Source organism: Calidris pugnax, unplaced genomic scaffold (assembly GCF_001431845.1).
Source record: "Calidris pugnax isolate Ruff unplaced genomic scaffold, ASM143184v1 scaffold51, whole genome shotgun sequence".
Classification (NCBI taxonomy): Eukaryota; Metazoa; Chordata; class Aves; order Charadriiformes; family Scolopacidae; genus Calidris; species Calidris pugnax.
Window position 1 is genome coordinate 4833911 of NW_015090797.1, and position 18584 is coordinate 4852494.

At 42.0% G+C, this 18584-nt stretch overlaps 1 protein-coding gene across 2 annotated transcripts in view; it reads left to right on the plus strand.

Moving 5' to 3' along the window:
- Nucleotides 1–18584, plus strand: part of MAPRE2 (microtubule associated protein RP/EB family member 2) — a 106984-nt gene that overhangs the window by 60034 nt on the left and 28366 nt on the right. For both annotated transcript variants that reach the window (XM_014936972.1, XM_014936973.1), the window contains 2 exons: nucleotides 6478–6623; nucleotides 8632–8845. In XM_014936972.1, coding sequence (XP_014792458.1) covers nucleotides 6478–6623; nucleotides 8632–8845 — 360 coding nt within the window. The remainder of the gene's footprint in view (nucleotides 1–6477; nucleotides 6624–8631; nucleotides 8846–18584) is intronic.

The following is an 18584-nucleotide window of genomic DNA, read 5'->3' on the forward strand; positions in this document are numbered from 1 at the left end:
TGTGCAGGAGTGCAGGGCTGCACTCTAATCTGCATCAATTTTCATTTTAAGTGCCCTCCCAAGGTTGTTGCTGGGAAGGGTGAAGCTCAGGACAGAGCTTCATTGATGCACAGCCTCATGAACACTTGCTTCTCTCCGACTAGGCAGGCAGTAAATTGATGCGGGCTTGAACATTCACCAGGAAATGGGCTGAAACCTCTTAAATTGGGTTGGCTTGGTTTTTTTCAATTGGAGAAACAGAATTATGTTAACCTATATCCTAGGTCATATAGAGATGCTGCTGGAAATGCAAATAGGAATTTGAAGACTGTGTTCTCCGATGTTGTGCTTGACATGAATAGTGCTATTTCTTAAACATGTGCCTATACGTAACACAACTTTATGCTCACAGACATGCCCAGTTTAAAAAAAAAAAACCACTTTCAGTGGCATAACAGAACACACATATCAAAACACTTTCAGTGGCATAACAGAACACACATATTTGAAATCTAAATAAAAATCTATACTATGCTATCTAAGTCAAAAACATATCTTAACATCACTCCCACGGAAGCAATTCAAGGAAGCCTGAGGTTAGAAGGCAAGCCCCAAGTGCTGCTGTTCTGTAAACAATTATTGCTAGCCTTTGAGGTTGTTGGTTTTTTTTTTATCCCATTCTTATCAAAACTATTAGGTCACGCATGCTCCTTGCAAGCTACTGCTTTTTTTTCTCCCTGTTGTTGTTGTCCCAGCAACAGAAAATACCGGGTGTGTGCCGCTTCCCATCAGCGTTAGCAACCATGGCTCTGGTGAGCTGAAGCTCTGATGACTAATGCACACACACAAATCAGCCTGTGTTTTCCAAACGTGCGCCGTCAGGTTGTTGCAGCTTTGGAGGGAATGAATAATTTGAAGGGAACTGTATCTAATGTGACTGGATATTTGGTTTTAGACTATCTGAAAAATATTTCCTCAAAGCAAGCAAACAAACAAAAAAAAATCTAATTGCAGAAAGAGATACTGTCAGCCTTTTTCCGAAACGGAGTTTTTCAAAAATGAGTATGTGAAAATGAAACTGAAGCCTGGTTAAAAGGTTTTGACTTGAATTGCATGCTATTTTAGAACAAAATTCTTACTAAGCATTTCTAGCAAATTTCTAGTGTAGCACTTGTGTCCAAACCACAGCAAAAGGAGCTCAGAATTAAAATAAAACAGCCCCACACGCAAACAGGCCCTGCCTTTTCATGGGCTCTCTGTGTTCCCACGTTGGCTAGTGTGGTTTTATGTGACTTTCTGGAATTTTGCTCCCAAATACTGTAGGGATGAACAGGGAGGGACAGCATCTTCTGACATTTGATGTGAAGGGCTGACCTGACGCCTCCTATAGGAGACAAATAGTAACTGTACCTGAGCTTAAATTACAGTATTTCTACTAAATATTTTATTGGTATACTAAGTATTAAATGTAGTATATTTAAAGAAGTTAGTTTTCAAATAGTATTTTTATTTTCCTTTATAAATATATAAACACAAATGCCAAAAATACCAAGGATCCAATCTTGCTCTCCAGCTGAAATCTAGGAAGTTTAACAAGCAGTAAAAACTTGCAGGAAAACAGGATTCCCTCATTTTCATTGCTACCTCCTTTAATTTCCTTGTGCTTTGAATAGTCGGAAGCAGGAGTACCTTTGATTATCAAGAAAACGCTTATTTGCTTTTTTGGATTCATCAAGCAAGGAGGAAAACTGAAGGCCTGTAATGATGCAGAGTATGTGCTTCAGAGCAAACTGTAAGTCAGTACGGGCAGCCTGGGAAGGAAACGTAGAAGCAGGGAAAGAAAACACTCTGGCAAAAGCTAGAACGACTTCAGCATTGTTTACAGCAAGGGGGACTAGTGAAAGATTATCTACGGTTCTGAAAACGCTGTAAAAATGTTGTGATTTTATATAGATTGGGTAGAAACTTCTAGCTTTACCACTGCATGTGGCAAAGCTCTTCAGCTGTAATAGCTTTAAACAACCACCTTTTTTATTCTTGGTTTGTTCTTCTGTGTCTTAATTCTGCCCCAGCATCCTTTCCCCTCCTGGGAGCTGCCTGCCCAGCCCCCTTGGGTGCGAGTCCCCTTCCCTGGCATCTGCCACCCTCCCTGCCCTGAGCCTGCTGTGGGAAAGCCCACAGCACCTGCAAACTCTGTGGTGCTGCTGGGCTCTTTCCACTCACTAATCAGGCCAAAACCAGGGGCTGCTGGGGGTGTAATCCAGCAGCCCCCCTGTTTGCAGGCTGGTTGTGGAGCCTGGCCTGTGAATATCTTCTGTAACTAATGGCCACATCAATATTCTAGATCAAAACTCGAATGGGATTTTAGCCAGTGATTCTAAAATGCTTGTTAGCTAATAGAGGATAAGAGGTTTTTAACATTGATCCCTCTTCTGCAGTGCTACCAGCTGTAGTTTTCATATCTCATTTGAGTAGTTTCAAATTATTTCTCTGTGTGTGTGTATGAGCATGTTTATGCATGCACAAGTTTTTTCGTAGACACAGATTTATTGTGAGAGCCATTCTGGACAGGTAGCATGTGTGCAACTGCTGTATACATTTGTTAAGTTTTTGGGGTGTTTTTTGGTGTTCAGGGTGTTTTTGCAGAAAATGTAGGGAAGTTTTGAAATCCTAAATAAAATCTAGTGACATAAAAATTCTTTTTTCATGTAAATTAGTGAGAGGTATGTCAAAAGCCAGGATGTCATTATCTGTGTTGCCACTTTCTCTATGCTGTGTTAAAAATATACCGTTCCTGTGCACCCACACTGACGTGTCAGTTGTACAGTAAATCCAATAGGCCTGAAGTGCTGTCCGGTGGGCAGAGGACCACGTGTCTATCTGCTGTGGCTGTGAGGTAAAGGCATCTCAATCTTGCATGACTGAAGTAGGGCTGTTCGTCCTGCAGGAAACCTCAGCCATGGGCAGTGTAGAAAGTAGCCTCCCCATTCTGCTGCACTGATGTTTAGCGTTCAAATGTAATGGGAGAGCTACGAGCTTTAAGGGTACAATTTTAAATTATAAATAAATACCGGTGTAATATTAAATAAGTGCAAAAGCTCAGTGTCCAAAATCATAGAATCATAGAATGGTCTGGGCTGGAAGGGACCTCCAAAGGTCATCTAGTCTGACCTCCCCAAATTCAGCAGGTACACCCCCAACTAGACCAGGTTGCCCAGGGCCTCATCGAGCCTCTCCTTGAATATCTCCAGGGATAGGGCCTCAACCACCTCTCTGGGCAGCCTGTTCCAGTGCTCCATCACCCTCACAGTAAGGAACTTGTTCCTAATATCCAATCTAAAGCTGTTCTTCACCAACTTAAAAGTCATTGTCCTCATCCTGTCACTGCAGGCCTTTGTAAACAGGCTCTCCCCAGCCTTCCTGTAGGCCCCCCTCAGGTACTGGAAGGCAGCTATCAGGTTTCCCTGGAGCCTCCTCTTCTCCAGGCTGAACAACCCCAGCTCCCTCAGCCTGTCCTCATAGCAGAGGTCCTCCAACCCCCTGATCATTTTAGCAGCCCTCCTCTGGACCTGCTCTGTCTGGTCCATGTCTTTCCTATATTGAGGGCTCCAGACCTGCACACAATGCTCCAGGTGAGGTCTCACCAGAGCAAAGTGGAAGAATCACCTCTCTGGACCTGCTAGCAATGCATCTTTTGATGCAGCCCAGGATGTGATTGGCCTTCTGGGCTGCAGCTGCACACTGCCTGCTCATGTCCAGCTTCTCATCTATCAGCACCCCCAAGTCCCTTTCCTCAGGGATGCTTTCTAATACCTCATCCCCTAGTCTGTATTGATGGCGAGGATTGTTCTGGCCCAGATGCAGACCCTGCACTTGCTCTTGTTGAACCTCATGAGGTTCACCTGGGCCCACCTCTCCAGCCTGCAGAGGCTACCAATCAGGTAGTCCCAGTTGAGTGTAATGATATTTTTCAATTTTTCCTGTCACTGTTGTAGGCAGGTGTCTGCCTTTTGGGAGTTGAGAAGAGTTTTCTCTCTTTGTAGTTCACAATGTTTAAGTTGAGTCCACGTTTGCATGTTGCCCCTGTACTTCAGGAAGCAGCATTTTAATGGATTGTGCTTGCCGAGGTAATAAAATCCTCCTGTTGGGGAAACAGCCCGGCAGCCAGCCTCGGTGGTGTATCAGGGACCAGGTTCCTGCTGTCATGTGGATGCGGGCCAGCTTTTTCTGCCCTCGAGTGTCGTGCAGACCCGGGACCACCTCCTGGCTGGCAAAAGCACAGAAACAACTGCCAGCACGATGGGAAGGAAACACAAGGAAATACCGTAACTAGAGTCTTAAACTTTGCAAGACTCATATCTGAAGGCATGCAGAAGGAATTTGCATTACCAGCAGAAGGAGAAAAATCTCCTGTGAACACTTTGGGTTTGTAGTTTTCTAAAAGGATCTAGATGAAAGGTTGCGCAGTGCATTTTCAAGGCCTCCAGGCAATTACTTAGATATCAGAGTAAAGCTTATAATTGGAAGGGGGGAGGATGAAAGGACAGAGTTAGGAACATATTCAATTTATAACATGAAGTGATTGCATAATAATCCTTTTTACATTAAATTTAATAGTAATAAATGTAGTCGAGCCATGAATTATCTGTATATCCATGCTTTTAATTGTAATGTCATTTTTCTGTTGCCAGATATTTACCAGTTCTCTTGCTCAGGATGAGTTTTGAATAACTAATTGTGTTTATATAGTTTTCTATAAGAAGATGCAAATTTGTCATCTGATGTTTGTAACTTGCCAGAAGGCTCCTTTTCCTTTAGGGTATATTTTACTTTGATTCCTAATCATATCAAAACCATTGCAAACAGCTAAGCACAAGGTGTCCTTGGAAAATGAGATTATTTTTTTTCTAACAGTTTTCCCCCACAAAAGCAACGTGAAGATAATTTTTTCTAAAATGGCAGTGGATTTCAGCACTAAAGCTTGATCTTGCTAAGTCCCTTAGCAAAACTCATATCACTATTCTGGGAAACTTTTTTGGATTCTGCTCTTAAACTCTGCTGCTCTTCTTGGGAATTTATGAGCTCTATAACCCTTCATATGATGGTTGAGTGGATACAGAGAATGAGAACTATCTCATGCATAAAGTGGGTTCTGTCAAAACACACACATACCCGTGGAGAAAATGTCTCAAAGTTTTTGTTGCCCCTCCTGTAAAACTGGGCAAGCCAGGTGTCTGCTTTGTTAATTTGGTTTCTGTATGAGCCCTCAGCAGAATTATTTTTTGGTGAAAGTCATTGTCGTTGAACTGTTCAGTGTGATCTGGACACTTGTTTGTCAAAACTGATCTGTGCTAAATGCACAGAAGTCCTTTTTGTGGAAGTGAAATTGAACTTTATCAGGAGTAATTGGGCAATCGCTTCCCTGCACTGTCTGCTCAGGCTCAGGGGGTGCAGGCTCTCCAGCCCTCTGCTCCAGAAATTGACTTCATTGAATCTTTGAGGGTAGAGCATTTTGTAGAAAAATCTCTTCTGAAGAAGAACTGAAATTGGTTTTCCTCTGGTTTCCTCAAACATTTTCAGCCTTAATTTCCAAACATTTGAGTGTGTCATTTGCAAAATAAGTCTTTATTGTTGACAATGACATGATGTTATAGGAAGAAGCTCCCTGCATACAGGAAAAGCAACCTATCAGCGTACTCAGTACACTTAAAATTTTTTTCCCCATATATTTGCAGGTCTTTGTTGAATTAGTTATTCACACAACCCCCTACCTATTAATATGTAAGTTCAGGTTGCCCTCCAAGTTGAGCTTAGAAACCTTATTGTTTTGAGTGAGAACTGAAGCTGGCAGCCCAGCTTCTGAAACCTATGGGTGGACTACGCTAAAGTCTGCTTATTTAAATGCTTTTCTCAGGAGATGAAAATCAGTAAAGATGTTTGTTTTAGAGGGGTGGGAACTGGCTAGTATGTTTTAACAAACTGGAGCTTTACAATTATCTTTTTTAAATCTTGGTTTGATATAATCTTAAATGATTGCCTTAGACTTGATAGGCATTTGTTACAAGTGCCAGAAGAGAGAAGATTTTGGCTTGGTTGAATTCAGGGGGCCATGAGGATTGAGGGAGCTTATTAGGAGATTTCCATTTTGGCTCTGATCTTCTCACTGTATGGACAGTCCTACTGTGTATAGGGACTCCCAAGAACATTGGCTTTAAATAGAAGAAAGGTTTACTTTGCATTAGTTATGGTGGTTCTTCAGATGCTACACAGCAGTGCTTCGTGCATCCAGACTGAATGGAAAAAGCCCACATTAATATGTCACACTGTTCAAAGTACATTAGACAAATAGATCTTGGGTGCATAGTGTTAGGTTGAATCACAGCTGGGACTTATTCAGCACGGTGGCTTTCTGCTCATGCTTTCTGCTAATGACATTAAATGCCATTTGGTCTTAGCTGGGTGCATCTGGATTAACGTCAATGCATTCTCTTGTTATAGGAGCAGCTTACTGCCAGTTCATGGACATGTTGTTCCCTGGGTGCATTAGCTTGAAGAAAGTAAAGTTTCAAGCAAAGCTGGAGCATGAATACATTCACAACTTCAAACTTCTGCAAGCATCATTTAAAAGAATGAATGTGGATAAGGTAGGCATTCTGTATTTGTATTTCAATCAGTGCAAGTTTCAAAAGTTGTATAAATTGGGTGAGGTCAATAAACAGGGGAAATAAACTTCAAAATACTTAAGTCTGCTTTTTCAACTTTTGGACTGAGAACTGGAGTACAAGTTGTACGTGAAGACGCTCTTCTTTTCATTATCTGAAAAGGGTATTTAGCCATGAAGGAAGAAATTTGGCGTGCTCTGTTTAGGTACAAAGTGAAAATTGAATCCATGTGTCTGCTGAAGAATTGTGCAGCCTAACTCATCTCTTAATAACAGAAACCCTTCTGATAAAATACCATGTGTTGGAAATTCCTTGCTGTCAGTGAACCTTAATTTTAGATACAGTAAAATTACTGGTGACCTGAATTTCCAACCAAGAAATTTGGAAATATACTGTTCTTATAAGTATTCCACGTTCCTTGTACAAAATGGGGTTTAAGGAATTTTAAAAGTATTCAAGAGCTGGAATAATTTATCCAATTATTTGATGGGTTGGCCAGCACCATGTGATCTTGTGAAGTTAAGAATGGAGGGCTCTTAGAAAATGGCTTGCTCAGTCATAAAGTACTGGAATATGCTTGAATGTGTGAGTTTGGGCTCACCGGTATAAATTACTGTGTTGATAAAAATGAATAATGAAAGTTGTGCTGTCATACTTCTTGTTTTACACAGATATATTACTTGTATATCCTTTTATGGTTCTGCTCTGGCTTTCAGTGTTGCTGCCTTCTGAAATTTAAGCAGTCTTAATAGAGAGTCCTGTAAGACTTTTTTTAGAGCAGTGGAAAACCCTCATTATTTCCTGAAATGTTATGAATGCTTTGATGTGCAGCATGACTCATTAGTGAAACATTGGAAAGCCCAATAAAGCTAACATTGTCAATTTTTCTGTAGGGAGCGAACTTGCTATACTTTCTCAGTGCAGAATTAAGATACGGAAGGAACAACCTGGAAGGACATGCAAAAGGCTACGTTAATCCTTGTAGGAGTATTATAGACTTAGAAAGTGCTGCACAGTTGTCTTAATCATGAAGAAATGAAAATTGCAATGGTTTTAGATACCCTTTTTCTAGCTCAAAATTGAATGCATGCAGGGAGGCATTAAGATCCATTTAACTTGGCTCTTTTATCAGCTGTATGAATTAACAAGGCAGGGACCCCTCCTGCAGCATTCCCTTCGTAGTCCCTGTCTGCCCACAGCGTCTGGGAAGCTTGAGCCTCCTGCAGAGCAACGCTGAACCCCTCCTCACACTGTCACATTGGCCCAAGGAACCTTTTGGAGGCTTCGTTCCTGTGAAAAATTTTGCAGGATACGGGAATGGAGACATCCTCATTGCCTTTCTTCTGTTTTGCTAAAACTTCATAGGCGTTTTAGCCAACTTCTGCACATCCCCAAACTGTTCTATGTATAGCAATCTATGGAATGGAAAAAAATTACAAGGTTAAAACCTCAGGGTTAGTTCATATGACGAACGTGTACTACCAAAATGTAGGTTGGTTTGAACTTAAGCATGTCTCGGGAAAGCTGTTGGGTTGGTTTGGCTTTTTTTAGTTCAAACAGTAGGACAGAGAGCAAGAAACTCCCATCTGGACCTTTTGAAGAATTGTTCATTTTTAGAATGTCCATTAAAAACAGAAATCCCTAGTTAGTTGAATATAGTGTGTTACTGCCAGAGCAGTTTCATTCATCATGGACGTCACTGCATTAAGAAAGGTGTAAGTCTGTGGAAGAGCAGTTATAAAGGCTTATGTACACCCACGGTACAGCCACTTCAAAGGCTGGGTCTTTGTTTTATTTGGGTTTTATTTCTCATTAAGAGCACTTCCAAATCTAACATAACTTCCTTTCTTTAAGGAAGAAAACAATGGCAGAGGAATATATGCTGATATAATCACTAGGTTATTTTTTTTTTCAAATAAGTGTGTATATGTAATTTTTATATTTAAAAATAGCAATGGTATATTATTAGAACCTTTATTCTACCTTTCAGGTAATTCCCGTGGAAAAACTGGTCAAAGGGCGCTTCCAAGACAACTTAGATTTCATTCAATGGTTTAAGAAGTTCTTTGATGCTAACTATGATGGGAAGGAGTATGATCCTGTGGAAGCTCGACAAGGCCAAGACGCTCTTCCCCCACCAGATCCTGGTGAACAAATCTTCAACCTGCCCAAAAAGTCTCACCACGCAAACTCTCCGACTGCAGGTATTTTGCACCTTCAAGAATTCCATTTCTGTCTCTGAAGACAATTATAAACCGTGATCCAGTTTACATAAATACTAATTGAAAATTGTTTCCTCGTGTGGATGGGCCATTCTTTTTGCCTTGTCATAGCTTAGCATCTGAGGCAGCAGAAGTTAATTTCCTGTGGTGCATGCTAGTTTGGCCCAGCCCTGTCGGGCATGGGGTCTCCCCCACGGAACTACTGATGTGGATTCTAGTGATGTCTGATGGTGGAGACAAAGATGTCTCACCTCTTTGTCGATGAAAGTGCTATGTGTAAGTGTATTCAGGAGCGTTAAATGAAGCATGTTTCTCTCGCACACCTCCAGTCTTATAGGAAATTGCTAGCACAGGCTGCTTTCTTTTTTATTAATTTTTATGGCTAGTGAAATGTTTCCAAATGTGAAGAGTTGACCAGAAGGAAAAAATGAATTGATTTGTGGTTTTGTATGTGGTTACTATTCAAGTACGCTAGTCCTCTTCAGCGAGCATCATATAACTATTGTTCTTTCTCAAAGTTACCCATGTCTCCTCTTTATTTTGCGTTTATACTGGCTTTTGCTAGGATAAAGTCAAACTTCTTCATAGAAGATTGTATAGTGCTATGTTTTGGATTTGTGATGAAAACAGAGTTGATGACAGAGGGACGTTTTAGTCATTGCTGAATGGTCCTTGCACAGCATGAGGGCCTTTTGTGTTTCTCAGGCTGCCTTGCTGGTGAGTAGGCTGAGGGTGCATAAGAAGTTGGGAGGGGACACAGCCGGGACAGCTGACCCCAACTGACCAAAGGCATATCCCATACCATAAAACTAAGGTGAAGAAGGAGAAAGCCAGGAGAGGTTTGGAGTAATGGCATTTGTCTTCCCAAGTAACTGCTATGTGTGGTGGAGCCCTGCTTTCCTGGGGATGGCTGAACACCTCCCTGCTGATGGGAAGTGGTGAATTAATTCCTTGTCTTGTTTTGTTTGTGTGTGGGGCTTTTGCTTTACATATTAAACTGTCTTTAGCTCAACCCATGGTTTTTCTCACTTTTGCCCCTCTGATTCTCTCCCCCAAAGGACTAAGCCTGATCTTTGGTGTTTACGTAATATGGGCCTGACTGGTCACTAAGCAGGTGACGTTCCTTGGTAACTGAGAGTTAAGTGAACAGCAGAACAGCTAACTTTTTTTTTTTATTAAAAATCGCTAAACAAGTGTTACTGGGGTTGGTTGCCTGTATGTGTATATGATTGTGCATACAGAAACACACATGCACACACATTTAATTCCTTTATCCTTCTGTCCAGGGTTTACTTTATTCATCCTATCCCAGTCCTTAAATGATGATTAATTTTCAGTTGGCATAATTCTGTGACCTGTCTTCTCCTGGGCTCAGATATGGACTAGAGCTGGCAAAGGGAAGGGGCAGGTATGAGGCACCCTCTGTTCTAGGCTGGCTTATGCTCTGGAATCATACCCAGATTTCAGTGTTCTGCTCTGATCACTTCTGACGTCAAAGTGGGGCATACTTGGCTGGCTGCCTTCAGCTCATTAGTGCTTCCAGGAAATTGAGCACCTAATAGCAGACCAATGCTGTTCTGGGCTTTTTAAGCTTGTTTACATCTTTGTTTTGCACCATCTTGTGTCTAAACTTTTGAGTTTCAGGGCCTGGTATCCTCCAATTTCCCATGCGATATCTTGCACTCCCTTTGAAAACAAACAAACAAACGGTTACTATTCAAGTACGCTAGTCCTCTTCAGCGAGCATCATATAACTATTGTTCTTTCTCAAAGTTACCCATGTCTCCTCTTTATTTTGCGTTTATACTGGCTTTTGCTAGGATAAAGTCAAACTTCTTCATAGAAGATTGTATAGTGCTATGTTTTGGATTTGTGATGAAAACAGAGTTGATGACAGAGGGACGTTTTAGTCATTGCTGAATGGTCCTTGCACAGCATGAGGGCCTTTTGTGTTTCTCAGGCTGCCTTGCTGGTGAGTAGGCTGAGGGTGCATAAGAAGTTGGGAGGGGACACAGCCGGGACAGCTGACCCCAACTGACCAAAGGCATATCCCATACCATAAAACTAGGGTGAAGAAGGAGAAAGCAGGGAGGAGGTTTGGAGTTATGGCATTTGTCTTTCCAAGTAGGTGAAGAAGGAGAAAGCCAGGAGAGGTTTGGAGTAATGGCATTTGTCTTTCCAAGTAACTGCTATGTGTGGTGGAGCCCTGCTTTCCTGGGGATGGCTGAACACCTCCCTGCTGATGGGAAGTGGTGAATTAATTCCTTGTCTTGTTTTGTTTGTGTGTGGGGCTTTTGCTTTACATATTAAACTGTCTTTAGCTCAACCCATGGTTTTTCTCACTTTTGCCCCTCTGATTCTCTCCCCCAAAGGACTAAGCCTGATCTTTGGTGTTTACGTAATATGGGCCTGACTGGTCACTAAGCAGGTGACGTTCCTTGGTAACTGAGAGTTAAGTGAACAGCAGAACAGCTAACTTTTTTTTTTTATTAAAAATCGCTAAACAAGTGTTACTGGGGTTGGTTGCCTGTATGTGTATATGATTGTGCATACAGAAACACACATGCACACACATTTAATTCCTTTATCCTTCTGTCCAGGGTTTACTTTATTCATCCTATCCCAGTCCTTAAATGATGATTAATTTTCAGTTGGCATAATTCTGTGACCTGTCTTCTCCTGGGCTCAGATATGGACTAGAGCTGGCAAAGGGAAGGGGCAGGTATGAGGCACCCTCTGTTCTAGGCTGGCTTATGCTCTGGAATCATACCCAGATTTCAGTGTTCTGCTCTGATCACTTCTGACGTCAAAGTGGGGCATACTTGGCTGGCTGCCTTCAGCTCATTAGTGCTTCCAGGAAATTGAGCACCTAATAGCAGACCAATGCTGTTCTGGGCTTTTTAAGCTTGTTTACATCTTTGTTTTGCACCATCTTGTGTCTAAACTTTTGAGTTTCAGGGCCTGGTATCCTCCAATTTCCCATGCGATATCTTGCACTCCCTTTGAAAACAAACAAACAAACAAAAAAACAAGTTTAATATCATGGTGTTATCCAATTGAGAAATTGGAAAAGACACTTTTTTTTAAATAGACTTTACCACTCTTGTTAGTTCTTCTGGCAGATAGTCTGTTTGTACCAAAGTCACAAGTGTGTCATCCAAACTGAAGTTGTGGAGGTGAAAGTCCCAGAGAAGTAGAATAGCTATGGGAGTGGAACCAGGCAGCTGATGCAGAGGATGATGCAGTGATCTCGTGTTGTGTTGCTGGCCTGTTGTCCTGTGCCTCCTCAGCCCTTGTATGGAACAGGACAACTGAGATTCAATGTAATGATCTTTGGTAAGATTCTTTGGCTGTGGAAGTTTGCTTTTTTCATTGAAAGCTTCCTTCATTATTAACTTAAATAAATTCAGAAGTATGACAGGCAGGACACTAGGTTAATTTTGTTGAGCTGGGAGAGGGGGGGTGGTGTAGCCATTCCGTGATGGTAGGTGAATGGGAGTTGTAGTTGTATTGATGCCTGTGTTTTGGAACAGCACTCTTTCATCTAGCTGTCAGTCATTCTTAGGTCTGTTCAATTTCCTGATGGCTTGAAAGGATGGGAGCCCTCTCTGGGTGCCTGCTGATAGAGGACACTCTGGGAGGAGCACCGTATCATCTGCAAGCCGGTGCGTGCCTCATCTGCTGCTGTTCGGGAGTAAATTGGGATGATGTGGAAGCAAGTCCCGGGCAGTTGGGAAATTACCTGAAAGATGTGCTTCTGTACCTCTGTCGTGTGTGTCTGTGCATGCTCATGCACACTTAACTGGAAATGAAGGAGTATTCATTACAGTTGTTACAGGAATCATGATGTGCCCATGTGAGTAAAATAAGCTTAGCCATTTATGCTAAAAAGGCAAGAAAGATAAGGTCCTGCGGCAGGCTAAGAATTCCCCACCCCATCTGGAGTTTCATCTTCCTTGATGGAACAAGCACAAAGAGGGACTACATGCCCGTAAGTAAGCGCAACATCAGGTGGCACAGTTTAAACTGCTATCTATAACTTTTATGGTGACTTATGTTTTGTTATTCTGCGTTGTTGGGGCTGCAGTGAAACGGCTGAGGTTTTGGGTATGGCTTTACTTCCACCAACTTTGTTGTGGGAGCAGTAAGCTTTGTGGGCTGCTTGATGCAATAACCTCTTCCACTAGTGCAGCAGGCGTTTGCCAGCATCTGTAGCTTGCCTCCTTTTTTGTACGTTTTCTTGTTTTTAATGTCACTTTGAATTTGTGTGATTTGCTCTAAATTGACACTGAAGCTTTGAAATTTCAGTAATGAAATTTCTTGTTTCAGTTGAGTAACGAAACAAAAAGAAACAATAGTGAGAGAAAATAAAGAACCCAGAAGATCTTTCAACGTAATCCAAAAGTTTTTAAACTGTGCAGTGAACATACACAAATGTATGCACTTACTGTTTAGTGACAGGAGCAAGTAGACGTGTGGGTACTCATTCACACTATACTTTTTGTTTAGAGAGACCTTTAAATATGCCTGTTTTAAATTGATCGAACATATACATTTCTAAAGAAATAATTTGTTTAGCTATTAGTAATTTCATACATGTTTCAGATGATTCCTATTGTTCCATGGAATAACTCTTCCAGTGCTCTCTGCCAGAGTTTTGTTTTTAAGTGGTTTAGGAGGTACTGATCTCTTTCATTATTCATAACGACTTTATAACACTCTGTTCTAACTCTGTATTTTCAGAGGTAGACTGAGATACGTCTTTCAATTACCAAGAAGGGGGTCAAATCCCTAAAGCCTTCTCTGAAAGCTTACCCAAAAAGGTAGCTGCCTTGAGTTGGAATTATTTTTGGTATTTTAATCTGCCACTAAAGCTTGACAAGACCCATAGTATCACAGAATCACCATGGTTGGAAGGGACCTATCAGGGAGCTGCTTTCCATTGTATATACGAGTTACCTATATCAAGTGTGGTCTTTCTTTTTTTCTTTTTTTTTTTTTTTTAAATGCTTTTATAACAACCCAAAACTTGAGGAATCTGAAAGTGCACCGTGTTCTGTGTTAACTGGGGAGCAGTCCAACAGCCATGGCCCTACCCCTCCCGAAGGCAATCCCACTGAGGAGTCAGAGCAGGTCAGGGATAATGCAGCTCGGAAATGGAAGCGTAACTAGGTCCCTACGACTAATCTGCTGTGCCACCCTCGCATCCCCTCGTCCCTTCCTTAAGAGACAGAGCCCATTTGTTGCTGAGCTGATGGCTGGGCGGATGGGATGGCTTCCTTAAGGCGTGGAAAAGGCTTCTTCTAGAAAAAGTAGGAGCAGGGAGGATTTGCCAGGTAATCGCAGCTCCCTGCTGGGGGAAGGAGTGTGTTTTCATCCTTGGAGGAGTGGAGCCAGCAAGCACAGACCACCACTGCAGGCTCCCCGCCAGCAGCACCACAGCTGCTTTTAGATAGAACGCCATCTGCCAGCCCTGAGCCGCCTTTCCATCCCCTTCAGCCCCCACTCCTCTCTAGTGCAGGGGTAAACAGCCCACAGATGTAGAGTCAAAATTATGGTGAGGGATTAAGATATTAGGGCGCTGCTGTCCGTGCCAGTTCTAATGCTCCCTGTGGAAAATCGCAGGGGAAAAAACCAAAAAGCTTCATCTGATCAAATTGAAAGTGGTGATCAGGTTGTCGGGGTTTTAGCTTAGGGTCTTATGTAAGTATTCCCATGTGTCACAGCAAATCTCTGCGCGGCACTGCTTTTGTCTATGGGTGCAAGGTGTCAAAAATACACAGTAAAAGAAAGCTTAATAAAATTAATTATTTACACGTAAGCTAAAAATGCGAGAGGTTCTTAGATCTGAAGGCTGCTAGACATTTCAGTTTGAAATAATCGGTGAGAGCAGGATGACTAAAGCAGAGCTGGAAAATACTGGAGGATCACATGAGGGCTAAAAATACTCACGCTATGACAGGGAAAATAACCAGGGCAGAATGAACTGTTTGTGCACGAGTGCTTTATATATAATGTGCATGCCATCAAAGAGCCAATTATGCAAGAAAAATACCAATTTTTCTTTAGGGAAATGGTATATCCTACTGTGGCAGATGTGCTGTAAATTAATTTTGAGGGATAAAAATATTCAACAAAACCAGTCTTTATTTTAGCAGCTACTGATACGATTAAGACTCCTGAGGGGACTGGAGAATTCCTTCCAACCCATTTCTTTTTTTTTTTACTCTTTGCTTTTCACCAAAATGTGCCACCTTTTTCCCCAGGTGGCAGCCGGTTGGTATTGGCCGTGGCAGCGGTGCTGGGGGACGACGTGGCAGAGCAGGAGGAGGGAAGGGCCGTGGGGCAACAAACTTGAAAATGCTTTTGTGCCTGGTTCATACAAGGCCAAGGAATTGTACTTGCCCACGGGAACAGCGTGTGCAGTGACAGCGCTGGCCTGGGAGGTAGAGAGGAAAGTAGCTCAGCCTTAACACAGACACACCTCCCCTGCCAGCCAGAGGAGAGTTTAATTTTTAAACCCACTTTTTTTTTTTTTAAACCAAATTTAGACCACAAAGCAATGCAGGAGCCAGGGCCTTTTCTTTCTAGAAAGAAGTCGGGTTTTGAAAAAGCAGTGGTGAAAATTGCTGTCTTAATTTTTGGTGTGTTTTGGGTGTGGTTTGAATGCCTGTCTTGCTTAAATTTTTCATGTTCTATTTCAATATGCTTTTCTTCACATATTTTTCTTTCACATTTAACTTTTGGGACTGCTTTTTCTGTACAGCTTAACAGTTGAATTTTATAAAGTGCAGGTTTTTTAAGAGCATTTTAAATTTTATTCTTCTAAGTCTATGTGGAATGGTTTCATCCATTGAAAATGCATGCTTGAAGGTGTTTCTAGAGAATATAGGGCTTTCAGCTGAGAAAACTTAATGGTTGACATTAAAATGTTGATTTTAAATCTAAAACAAATTTTTCATTTATGATGGGGGGAACAACTGGGGTTAGTTCCCATCTATTAAAGCTGAACTGAGGGAGTAGTGCCACCAAGAAAACTTTTTCATCTGACAAGTACCCTCCATTGTATATTCTTTCTTGGATTGCTCTGTTGAAATTTTTCAAGATGCTTCAGTTTCAAGTGTTTGTACGCACTTCTCTTTGCCCGCTGTCTGGCAGCAATGATCAATGTAGAGCTCAGCAGCCTGTACTGTAGCCAGCAGCAGTGGAGGGATGGAGAGCTGAGGGGACAGAGGGGTCCTGCCACCCCAGGGTAGTTAGTGCCACAAAATAATTAGATGGCTGCACCGCATCATATTGGGATGCTGAAAGTCAAGTCAGATTTTGTCTGAGATTATTAAGCATCATTTGTCATCATTTATGCCATGAAGCATCCCGAAATTGATCAGTTTCTAGCATCCCAATAAGCATGTGTGAATATTAATTCATTTACTGTTCTCACTCATTTTGATTGGGTGGAGAGTTTTTCTTCAGCTTCTGAAGAAATTGCTAGCTCTGTGGCCTCTTGGTGGGTTTCTTTTTTCTTCTGTGGCATGAGTCAGGAGTATTCACTTTATGAAGTCCTTTAATTTGGCTGAAGATGTACTGTGAGTGATTCCCAAATTCCACTGAAGCAGTGGTGGGTGAGGGCTCAGCCAAGTCTGGTGCTTGCTCAGGGCTTCCATTGCTCTCCACACTGTCCTCACGCACGTCCGCATTGTATTCATGCACGTGTTTCCTTGGAATTTTACATAAATATTTAATAGCATACTAATTACTCATATAGCTTCAAGGGAGATTTCTCTCTAAACATTAAATAGGTCTCTTGTCTGCAAGACTGCGCTTGTGATATAAGGGGACCTGGAATTCACAGCCTGGCTTTGTTGTGCCCAAACCCCACAGCAGTGCCAACATCCACTGTTTTAAATTTCAGAAATGTACATATGTTTGTAAAACATATGTCTTTAGCAAAAAAGAATAATAAAGCTGAAACTGGGGGGAGGAATGTATTTAATTATAAAGGACTGACTGGTAATTGTTTCTGGAGCAGCACAGATAGAAAACTGTAGTGCATTTCAAAGCTGGTTCATCTAACTTATTTCAGTACAAGAACAAAATAATTTGTCTTTCAACTGTGAACTTGCTCTTCCTGAACTTGCTAGAGTGATATGGGCAGGTACAAAAAAACTATCCAGGTGCTAATTGAAGCAGCTGTGATACTTTTTAAAAAAAATACTCCAACTGGACCCTGCATTGACCTAAAATGAGAGCATGCTGTAATAGATGTTCTCACAGAACAGTAGAGGTGGGAAGGAACCTCTGAGATCGTCCAGTCAGAACCCTTCTGCTCCGGGCAGGATCACCTAGAGCTGGGTGCCCAGGACCATGTCCAGCTGGGTTTTTAGTGTCTCCAAGGATGGATGTGCTGCAACCTCTGAGCAACTTGTGCCAGTACTTGATCACTGTCACAGTGAAGAACTTTTTTCTTATGTTTAAATGTAAGTTCTTGTATTTCAATTTGTGCCCATTGCCTCTTGTCCTTTGACTGGGTACCACTGAAAAGAGCCTGGCTCAGTCTTCTTTGCACCCTCCCTTTGGGTATGCATAAGATCCCCCTGAAGCTTCTCTTCTCCAAGATGAACAGTTCTAGCTCTCTCAGCCTTTCCTCTTATGTAAGGTGCTCCGGTCCATGAGTCATCTTCATGACCTTTTGGACTCTTTGCAATATGCCCATGTCTCTCTTGTACTGGGGAGCCCTGAACTGGGCCCGGCATTCCAGATGTGCCTCACCAGTGCTGAGTAGAGGAGGAGGATCACCTCCATTGATCTGTTGGCAATGCTCTTCTCAGTGCAGCCCAGGAGGCTGTTGGCCTTCCTCGCTTGCAAGGGTGCGTTACTGGCTCATGCTCAGCGTGATGTCCACCAGGACCCCCAAGTTCTCTTCTACCACCCTGCTTTCCAGACCATTGGTCACTGACATGTACTGGGTCATGGGGTTCCTCTCCAGGTGCAGGGCTCTGCACTTCTTTTTGGACACTGACAGTGAGCTTGAAAAGCAGTTGGTAATGGGTAACACTTATGGCACTGATTACAGTGCAGTTATCTCAGTGGTCAGTGAAAAGAGCTGGTTGTCAGATATTTTGTATATAAAATATGTGTGTGATTTTTTTCATGCTTTCTCAGAGTATGTAAATGGGTTACATATAAAGATTTTCATAGAAGATACAAATGTTGGACAGAATTTAAACTGCTTGGATGATATAGTTCCTCTAAGCAATGCATTAGGAGTTATTCCACACTTGCACTAATTGACTACAAAGCCATTGTGGTGCTCGATAGCAAAGTCATTAAGTCTACCAAGATCTCTCGTCTCCATTTAGATATCTGTCCGTCTCAAGTACTTTGCACTACTCCACCAACCAACATCCTTTAATTCTTTTATGAAACTAAGCTTCTATTAGAAATGAGAGGCTTACCTCTGAGCTGATTCTAAAACTGATGTTTCGGAATAAATGTGCAGTAAAGCTTTTTTTTTTTCCCCCTCCAGGAAATTTAAAATTAGAAATCTCTAGGCTTTCTCTGTGGCAATTAAGTTCTATCCAGCTGCCGCTGATACTGTCCGAAAGGCTCAGGTTATTTAGCTGGTTTTTATCTGTGTTACTGGAATTGGGATATCATGTTCATTTAAGAGCTGATCCTGAGCAGCGGAGCAAAAGTCGATTTCTTTTGATTTGTCTGGACT